Here is a 10437-nt window from a genome sequence, read left to right as displayed (position 1 = left end):
GATATAAAGCATCCCAGAGGAAAAAAGAGGCAATACCTGTACTCTCTCTCTGATATTTGTGAATGTTACGGCAAAGTATTGTTGTAATGTCATCTTTTTAATCGACCTGAAAACTTCGAGCAAAAAGATGACACTTTCAACAATACCCTGACAGATATCAGAGACGATACAGGTTTTTCCTCTCTTTTCCCCTGGAATACTTTTAATTTATTATTCTTTGTTTATCTAGATTTCTCAGAGCACTATGAACGAACTCAGCTTGTATGTTTGAAATAATCGTTCAGCTTAAAAACGATGATCGATGACATTTCTTATATAATTTTACTTTCAAAATTATGATATATAATATTATCTTCATTTCTAAGCCATCTATGACGCCATTTTTTTCAGTTTTGTTATAATTAATTTTGTGTCTTGATCTACTTGTAACATTATTCTTTTAATTTTATTAATTTATTGTGGTGAAATTAATTTCTGTTGTATATTTGATATTGATATTAAACATATTTTTAAAAAATGGTGTATTTTTTGTGTTTTTATCTGTCATAATTAAAAATAAATGAAGAATTAAAATTTTTTATTTTTTTAAACTTCCCGCCATGTGTGACAGTCTAGTCAGTAGTTCCTACAAGCGATATTGGGGGCGCTAGTAGCAGTAGACTTGTCAACAGTGTCAAATTTAAACGTCAATTTCACTTTCCAATATTTAGCAAGGCGCTAGCACGTCTCCTTGTGTATGTGTTTTGTGCAGAAAACTGGAATACTTCGGACACATCATGCGGAACGAGAAATACCGCCTACTCCAACTCATAATGCAGAGGAAAATAGAAGGCAGAAGATCAGCAGGACGCAACAGCTTTGATCAGAACGGCAGTGAACAAAGTAATATGGACCAATGTGATAACCAACATCCATAGAGGATAGGCACTTTAAGAAGAAGAAGATAGAACTACTACGTATTTTTGGAATCAAAATAAGTTCATTGGACTTATCATATTTTTCACCCTTGACCCTTCATATATTAAGAAGCGTTTGAATGAAGCACTCAATTTTTTGTGTGATATTTTATTACAACACTTATTATTCAGACTATAATCAAATAGATATAAACTAGAGTATTATTTATGTAATAATAACAGGAATATAATTTGTATTGCAAGGGAATGAAATTCTTATGCCAATTCTTATGGGTATATTTTATTATCCAAAAGATATTTTTTAGGAATGAGTCAGACCAAACGTAACATTTCCAGGATAAGCTTTATTAAAGCAACAAGCTTAATTAGTAGAGGATCATCGTAGTATTGTTTGAAAAATACAGATCGTTACGCTACATGGAATGACATACATTACAGCTGAGAGAAATTGCTCATTGAATATTTTTAGATAATCGGCGCAACTATACTTTTCATTACTAATATTTAGGGAGTTCAAGAGTTAGAAAAAATATTTTGAGTAATATGGAAAGGCAATTAAAAATAGATAAATATTACTTGCTAAAAATACCGTATAATCGAAAAAAAAACGGCGTCAACGTTGGCTATGAAATGAAGATCGCTGTCATTTTATATGTAAAATTATATGGGGAATGTTATTGATATTCATTTCCAAGCTAACTGGATGCCGGTTTTTAAAATTAATACTTTACACCCCTACTTTACCCCTTAGCAGCACATACGATTGTGCTAGTTACACCACTGAATTCTACGTGAAAAACTCTATGGAATTCACTTTTCACCTTTTCTATAAGTTCTGGCGCAGATAACATAAAATATAATAATTATATGTTATCTATGGTTACAGGATAACCGACGTACGAGGGGAGTCGAAAAATAGAAAATTTCAAAAATTTGCCCTGTATTTCAGGAATTAAGAGGGCTAGGATGTGATATAGGTGTAGCATCTTTAGATTCATAAAAAAGTAGCACTGTGATGCAAAAACCGCATTTTTGTATCTCTACTCTCTACTCATAAACGAGAATCCCTATAAAGCACACGAAAATGGGACACCCAATACATTTCTTGGACACTGAAACCTGCCTAAGACCCTCCTGTAACGTTAAAGAAAATTATGATAATTGATTTGTTTTGATTGACTGAATTCATTTTTAATTAAAATACATGAGGTACTTACTATTATATTTAGGCATAGTTAGCAAGTAATGAGATAAGAATAAAATAAAAATATTGCTCGAGTTTAAAAACATAATGCATGTATTCTATACCGGGTGCGCGTCAAAAGTGGCTCACCCCTATAACTTTTTTATTTTCTCAGATAAAAAAACGAGATTTAGTATGTTAGTATATGACAGATTAGGATTGATTGACGTATTCAATTGTTTTCGGTCATTTCCTGTTTCACCGGAAATGAATACAACTTTTGATTTTTAAATGGCACCCTCGGTATTTTTTTGCTTTATTCGATAGAGAATGACATTTTGAATAGAATGACACGTCATATGTCAACTTTTGACATTTTCGCTTAATAAAAAATCGTATTTTAAAATTCAATCTAGAGTACCATGGCTATGTTAAAAACACTAATCCTTAATCAAGGAGCCTTGGAAAAATAGATCTGATCGTTTATTTTTTTTTTACTTTATTCGATAGAAAATAACACTCTGAATACTGTGACATATCATATGTCAACTTTTGACATTTTCGCATATGGTTTATTTCAAATTATAACTTGCGGTTCGTTACGAAAATTTGACTCGAAATACCTATACAGGGCCGGCAGAAGGAAAATATTGAGACCGGGCGAGTACCACCTCTGGCGCCCCCCCCTCCCCCTTAACAGTTATAACTTTCTTTTTCTTTCAGTCCTATACTTTAACTACAACTAAGCATATTCATACTACTTTAACAATAAATTTCCACTTAAAGATATATTTCAAAATTCTTCTCTTTGTTCAATCTTAGTCTGCGATTGTTGTTTTTTCTACACCGGGGCGTCGCGAAAGTGACTCATTCCTATAATTTTTTTATTTTTTTTAGATAAAAAACGAGTTTTGATATGTTAGTATTTTTTATTCTTAATGGTAGTATATGACATATATTAGGTTTGATTGACGTATATTCAATAATTGTTTTGAGTCACTTCCTGTTTGACCGGAAATGACTTAAACTTTTGATTTTTAAATGCACCCTCGGTATATTTCTACTTTATTCCAAAAGAAAATGATATTCTGAGTAGAATGACATATTATATATCACTTTTGACATTTTTGCTTAAAAAAATCGTATTTTAAATTTTAATCTATAGTGCCATGGCTGTGTTAAAAACACTAATTTATTAGTTTAAATAAGGAGCCTTGGAAAAATAGATTTGATCGTCTAATGTTTTTCGTGTCTTTTTTCGTCCCGGCCGGTAAACATGCTTAAATCGTATTTTTAACCATATCTCAATTTTTTTTAAATGGAACAAGGGTAGCTTATTAGCATATTTGGAAAAGGCATTCTTTTACGAATAATTTGATACCACATCACACTTGGTATTTCGAGTCAAATTGTTACAAATTGTTCGCGTTATGAACCGCATGTTACAATGTGTTACAATTTCAAATAAACCATATGCAAAAAGGTCAAAAGTTGACATATATGATGTCATCCTATTCAGAGTGTCATTTTCTATCGCGTAAAATAGAAATATACTGAGGGTGCCATTTAAAAATCAAAAGTTGTAGTAATTTCCGGTTAAACAGGAAGCGACCAAAACAATTGAATACGTCAATTAATCCTAATTTATGTCGTATACTATACCAACATACAAATCTCGTTTCCACAAAATAAACAAATTATAGAGGAGACACCCGGTATATAGAGCTATAAGAAATAGAATTCCAACTTCCGCAGTCTCGTTCTGGTATAAGTGATCTTTGAAAACATTAGTATTAAATTGAAAGCAGTTGCATTATTTTTTATTATTAAGAATTTAAGACAATTTTTCTTTCTTTTTCACAAACAATTACATATTTAGTGCAGAATCAGTATTATGATCAGACAGTTTTGTCGGCTTCAAAATGAGGATCAGCCAGTGTTTGAGATGCATTTCTTTGTGAGAAATTTTTCTTCGTGTGATTCCTCTAATGAGAAAATTCTACGATTCTGCTACCATTTCCAGTGTATTACTACTACATATTCAATCCGGAACAATCAAAACCACCAAAAGATTGATATCTTTCTCACTGCTCTTAATAAATTAATTTAATTAAGGAGGCAAACTTATAAGCTTTTTTTGATAATAGATAATTTGATAGGATATCGGGATCCTCTTCAGCTTCTTGCGAATGAATATTTGCCTCATATAATTTTAGGGCATATCAGCCATTAATAACAAATAAAGGGTGTGGAAAGTAGAAAAAGTGCAATTTTGAGCGGTCAGTCGCTAAATCTGTTAATTTTGCTGGCTCTTGACCCAAAACAGTTTGTTTAGAAATTTATAAAAACGAGAATTATAGAAAGAAGGATTGCTTACAAAAAGTTGTTAGCTTTTGAGTTATAAGTAAAATGCCACGAACAAATGGGATTTATATTTTTTTATTTACTTTTGTTTAATATTCTTCCACGAAAATGAATTCGCAAATCCCAGTTTCGGATAGAGCACTCAAAAAATATATAGAATAATTAGAATAGAAGAAATCAAAACTATCCCAAAGCTTTTGTGCTAACGATTTTTTGAGCATAATTTCAGTAAACTATAATAGGATACATCTAGGATATAGTATAGTGTTTATAATGTTTAGTCAGATATTCTTCCCTATGTGGTGTGGTAATAGCTAATATATGTTAGTGTGGAAATTGACAGTACCGATTAATTATTGAACTGGATATTTGTTACTATTTGTTTAGATAACTGTTTTTAAATATTTTCGTTGCGCGGCCGCCCGGGTCGCCCGGCCCTTCCGCCGGCCCTGTACCTATATAATAAGTGTGTGGTATCAAATTATTCGTAAAAAAATGCTTTTTCCAAATATGCTAATGAGCCACCCTCGTTTCATTTGAAGAAATTGAGATATGATTAAAAATACGATTTGGGCATTTTATAACTGGCCAGGACAAGACATTAAAAGCATTAAACGATCAGATCTATTTTTCCTAGGCTCCTTGATTAAGGATTAGTACCTCTAGATTGAATTATAAAACACGATTTTTTATTAAGCGAAAATGTCAAAAGTTGACATATGACGTGTCATTCTATTCAAAATGTCATTCTCTATCGAATAAAGCAAAAAAATACCGAGGGTGCCTTTTAAAAATAAAAAGTTGTAGTCATTTCCGGTGAAACAGGAAGTGACCAAAAACAATTGAATACGTCAATCAATCCTAATTTATGTCATATACTAATATACAAAATCTCGTTTTCTTATCTGAAAAAATAGAAAAGTTATAGGGGTGAGCTACTTTTGAGACGCATCCGGTAGAAACATATTTAAATAGTTTAACATCAATAACACTAACTTATTACACAGTGCAAATTTTTTTATATATTATTGGGAATTTATTATGGTCTATCCTTCTGGGAAAGTTTCCAAAACACACATTTGTGTAAATTATGGTATGATGGATTTATTTTATATAAGAAACCACTGGCTAAAAGTCCAGAAATAACATTCTAGGTAGTTTTTTAATTGAACAGAAATTTTCCTAACCAACGAAAGTATGTAACATCTTCGATTGTTATTTATTCTTTACTTTTTACATTGAGAAGAGTACCTTTTTTTTGAGGAAGTTTTTTTTATTTTCTATCTACGTCAGTGAGTTAAGAAGCTCTTAACTCACTGCATTTTCATTACTGCACTCCTTGTTTAGATGACGAAAGAGAAAAAAATATTTTGTAAAACATTTATTTTGCACTAAATTGGAAAAATATGTTATGAGTATACCTTTCCATTTCCATAGTTGTGTACTTTTTTTTCGGTGCACCATTTTTCATACTTAGAGTATGTATATTCATACTTTTGTTTCGTAAGAAGCAATCCAGAAATGGCTCTGAATGCCTCTTCTTCAATGTCAGAGGGAATACTTTCCGAATCGCTCATTTTTTAAACTAGTGACATCAATATTATTTACTGTCATATTGATATTGTCATGCATGGTGTTATTTGAACAAAGGTATTAAGGTAATTGATTTTTAGGGATAGGTATACAGGGTGGCGCACCTCATTCGCCTCGGTTGATTATACGAAAACGGAAAGATGTAGAAACAACATTTTTTATGGGTATATGTAGAGAGACAATGTGCATAATTTAAAATTATTTTCAAATATACAAGGTGTGTCAGAACTAAGATCCATACCAAAGTTATATTTTTTCTTATGGAACACCCGGTATTTTATTTCATTTTTGGATTCTTGGGCGTAAAATAATGCATTTATTATAAGGGTTTAATACGTCTAAAAGCTTTGGTTTTTGAGATATTTTAAGATATTTAAATATACATGCTATAATAAAAAAATTGTCAACACCGTGTACATTACTTTTCAAAGTTAATTCTTGTGCTGACTTTGAAGCCAGAGAAATAAATTTTACTAAAAAAATGTTTTGCTTCATTAAATGTATACAGGGGTATCAAAAATTGCTGGTCTACTTTAAATATTATTTTACATAAAAACTTCGTTATTTTAAATGCAACACTATGTATTTTTTAAAACAAGTCGAAGCAGATTTAATTGATCTTTCAAACTATATTAGTATAGGGTTTCCTATACCTATCTGGCTCAGATTTTGAATAAAAAGGGACTTTTCAATAAAATGGCAATCAAGATGGCTGGGTCGCCATGGAAATTTGCTACTTAGTAACAGTTAGTAGCTATTTTCAAAATCGACATTAGGTTATTGACTTTATTTAAATTTATGACAGTTTACTTTTATTTAATTTACCTGCCATAGTTTAATAAGTAAGTATTTATTGTTTTATCAAGAAAAATAAAGAAGTAGTTCTTTGATTTATATTACGATGACTTATAATTAATGATAAATAAAAATAATTAAATATTGGATTTTCTGTAAAAGAACCAATAAATTCATTTTCTTCACTTCCAAAGACAGGTTTCTGCCTAATAGGTTTTTCATATACATATATCAGCTATGCGAAACTGTTAAAAAATGTTAACAAGCAATTGTCCTCACAAAATTACTAGTAACATATCCATTCATTCTGCCAGCAGATACTCCATCATTTTTCTTGATAAAATATTAAATAATTACTTATTAACCTTATTGTAGGTAAATTAAATAAAAATAACCTGTTATAAATGTAAATAACGTTCATAAACTAAAGTCGATTTTGAAAATAGGTACTAATAAGAGTCACTAGAAAATTGCCATGGCGACAACAGCCATCTTGATTACAATTTTATGGAAAAATTGCTTTTTAATCAAAATCTGAGCCAGATAGGTATAGGAAACCTTAATATAGTTTGAAAGAGCATTTAAATCTGCTTCGATTTATTTTAAAAAATAGATTGTGTTGCATTTGAAATAACGAAGTTTTTATGTAAAATAAATATTTAAAATAAACCAGCAATTTTTGGTACTTATTGTATACATTTAAATAAGCAATCAAATTTTTTGTAAAGTTTATTTCTCTGGCTTGAAAGTCAGCACAAGAATTAATTCTGAAAAGTAATGAACAAGGTGTTGACAAACTTGTTTATTATAGATGTATATTTAAATATCTTAAAATATCTCAAAAACCAAAGCTTTTAGACATATTAAACACTTATAATAAATGCATTATTTTATGCATAAGAATCCAAAAATGAAATAAAATACCGGGTGTTCCATAAGAAAAAAATATAACTTTGGTATGGATGTTAGTTCTGACACACCCTGTACATTTTAAAATAATTTTAAATTATGCACATTGCCTTCCCACATATACTCATAAAATATTTTGTTTCAACATCTTTCCGTTTTCGTATAATCAACCGAGGCGAATGAGGTGCGCCACCCTGTATAGTAAAGTACAATAATTTTTAAAATTCATTCTGTGTTTTTAAAGTTAGACGTAGATAAAATATTGTACAATATATGTGAGTTAACTCCGTAAGATACTTGTGTGATTAAACTTTCACATGCGTATCTTAATGATGCTGTTAACTCACATCAAAGAATATTATAGTAACACAACAATAGTTAACACGTAGTAGAATTATCTTTGCTCACATGTATCGTAATATCTATTGGTTATAATGGTAGCTCATAATAGTAGATTTAGACAAATTGACTTTTTGATAAGAAATTAAAACTAAATCAACCGAATAAAAGAATACGAACTTCCATTAGCCATAGCCTTTATAGACTTTGAGAAGACTTTCAACTCAATATATCCTAAGGTAACAATAGAAGCCCTAGCTGAACAAGGTATTTACAGGCCTCATACAGAAACTCTGGTCAATATATACAAAGAACACAAAGCAAGAATAATCATATCTAAAACAGCCCCGAGTTCTCAACTGACAAGGAAGTACGAGGGACTTAGGTCTCAAAATGAATTTAGCAAAAGCTGAAGTAATGTATAACAAACTATTAGATAGAAAAGTCATTCTAATAAATAAATAACACATCACTGAAACTAGTATACAGAACGATATATGCTATATAAGGAAACTGCAGGTCGCACAACGCTCAATGGAACGAAATATGCTAGGAATAACCAAAAAAGATCGTAGAATAGAGTAGATACGACAAAAGATCCAGGTAATATATGTCATCCACAGAATCAAATCACCCAAGTGGCAATGGGCAGGATACCTGGCAAGAAGGACAGACAACAGATGGACCATAAAAATTGCAGCATAGTAATCAAGAAAAATTAAGAGACCTAGAAGAAGAGCAACCCTGAGATGGGACCATAGTATTAGGAACAGGCACAACAATGGGCTGAACTACAAAGAGAGTATCTAAATATGTGAGGGAGGCACACCATAATTTGAAACCGCTAAATAAGCTGAAAATAATGATGATGATGATAATTCTAGATAAATATACTGCAACAATTTTAGAAATAGTAATTATAATTAATTATTATTATTTTATCCTAAATTATTTTTAAAATTTGCTGTTACAAAGAACATACTTAGATAATTTATACGGACTTTCTCTTCAGTTATGTTTACTACACGATTGAAAAAAGTGCGCCAGAGTGGCTCTTGAAATGATAATCGATGTCATTTGTAAATAATGTAAATAGACTAGTAATTTTAGTTTGGCTTGGAGGAGGTAAATAATTTTACTTACTTAGGCAGTACTTATAATCTCAACCAACGGACGCACAGGACAAGATATCATAAATAGAATAAACAAGGCCAGAATAACATTTAGAATGCTCAACAATATTTGGAGATCTAGGCAGTACTCTCAACTTACTAAGCTTAGGATTTTCAATTCGAATGTCACGTCAGTATTGCTGTATGGTACAGAGACCTGGAAAATTACATGGTCATTAATTAACAAGCTCCAGGTTTTCGTAAACCGTTGTTAGGCCAGTAAGCGAGGGTTTTAGGGTCCGAATTCTGAACACCTGCACTGATTGACGTGAAATTGTAACAGTCAATAGAAATATATGTAAGAAACAAAAGTTACATAGTGGCGATGTGTGCTTTCACCCTGGGGGTGAGTACCACCTCTTCTCGGGGGTGAAAAATAAGTCACCCATTTTAATTACAAAAATCAATAAAGAGATGAATTCTAAGCCAAAAATATTCTATAACATTTTTTCAGAAAATTAATATTTTCCTAGTTATTTAAGATTGAAAATGTTGATTTTTCATCCAAAAACTGCATATTTTTTAGCCAATTTTTATAAATAACTCGAAAACGTTGCGTTTTATCGCAAAACTCATATAAAGCAAAAATGAAGCTTTTGGAATAACTAAACGATCCATTTTTTGTTGATTACCGTAGGTGTAATAATAGCCGAGTTATCATTATGTAAACGTGATTTTTTATTTTTCGAAAACCAAATTGCAACCTTTTACCCTAAAATAATGGCGAAAGAACACATTTTTCGAAGAAAATGAATAATACCGTTTTTAAAGTGCTTGAGAATACCTTTTACGTGCTTCCTTAAAAAGGTTCGTAGCTTAAAAACTCGCGTAGTTATTTTAAAAATAATATGGTCACCTGTTTATTTCGGAAAAAAATTAACCACAAAATCTATGACTAAAATCATAAAAATAAAAACTAAGCGTAATACATATACATTTGGCTATATTTAGGTACTAGCAATTGACTCTGCAAGTTCGAGCGGTTTAGAATGCCTAAATTTGGAAAAAAGTTGAAAATAATGAAAATTTTATTTTTTGTTTTTAAAAAAAATTTTTTTTTTGACATATCTCAAGAACTAAGCAAGAACGTAAAAAATGCAACAAAGAAAAATTGAAGGTCTTTTTTTGCAATATTTTTGCTCCCTTTTAATTTTTCTGTAGATCT

General features: G+C 30.7%; 1 protein-coding gene across 1 annotated transcript in view; it reads left to right on the top strand.

Moving 5' to 3' along the window:
* The first annotated feature begins 812 nt into the window (after window positions 1-812).
* Window positions 813-10437, top strand: part of LOC115875787 (putative nuclease HARBI1) — a 30291-nt gene continuing 20666 nt past the window's right edge. Inside the window, exon 1 of the mRNA XM_030891290.1 lies at window positions 813-882. Coding sequence (XP_030747150.1) covers window positions 813-882 — 70 coding nt within the window. The remainder of the gene's footprint in view (window positions 883-10437) is intronic.

This window comes from Sitophilus oryzae, unplaced genomic scaffold (genome assembly GCF_002938485.1).
Source record: "Sitophilus oryzae breed Bouriz unplaced genomic scaffold, Soryzae_2.0 scaffold_1396_pilon_pilon, whole genome shotgun sequence".
NCBI classification, from domain to species: Eukaryota; Metazoa; Arthropoda; class Insecta; order Coleoptera; family Curculionidae; genus Sitophilus; species Sitophilus oryzae.
Note: the sequence above shows the minus strand (reverse complement) of the source record. Positions and strands in the feature narration are given on the sequence as shown.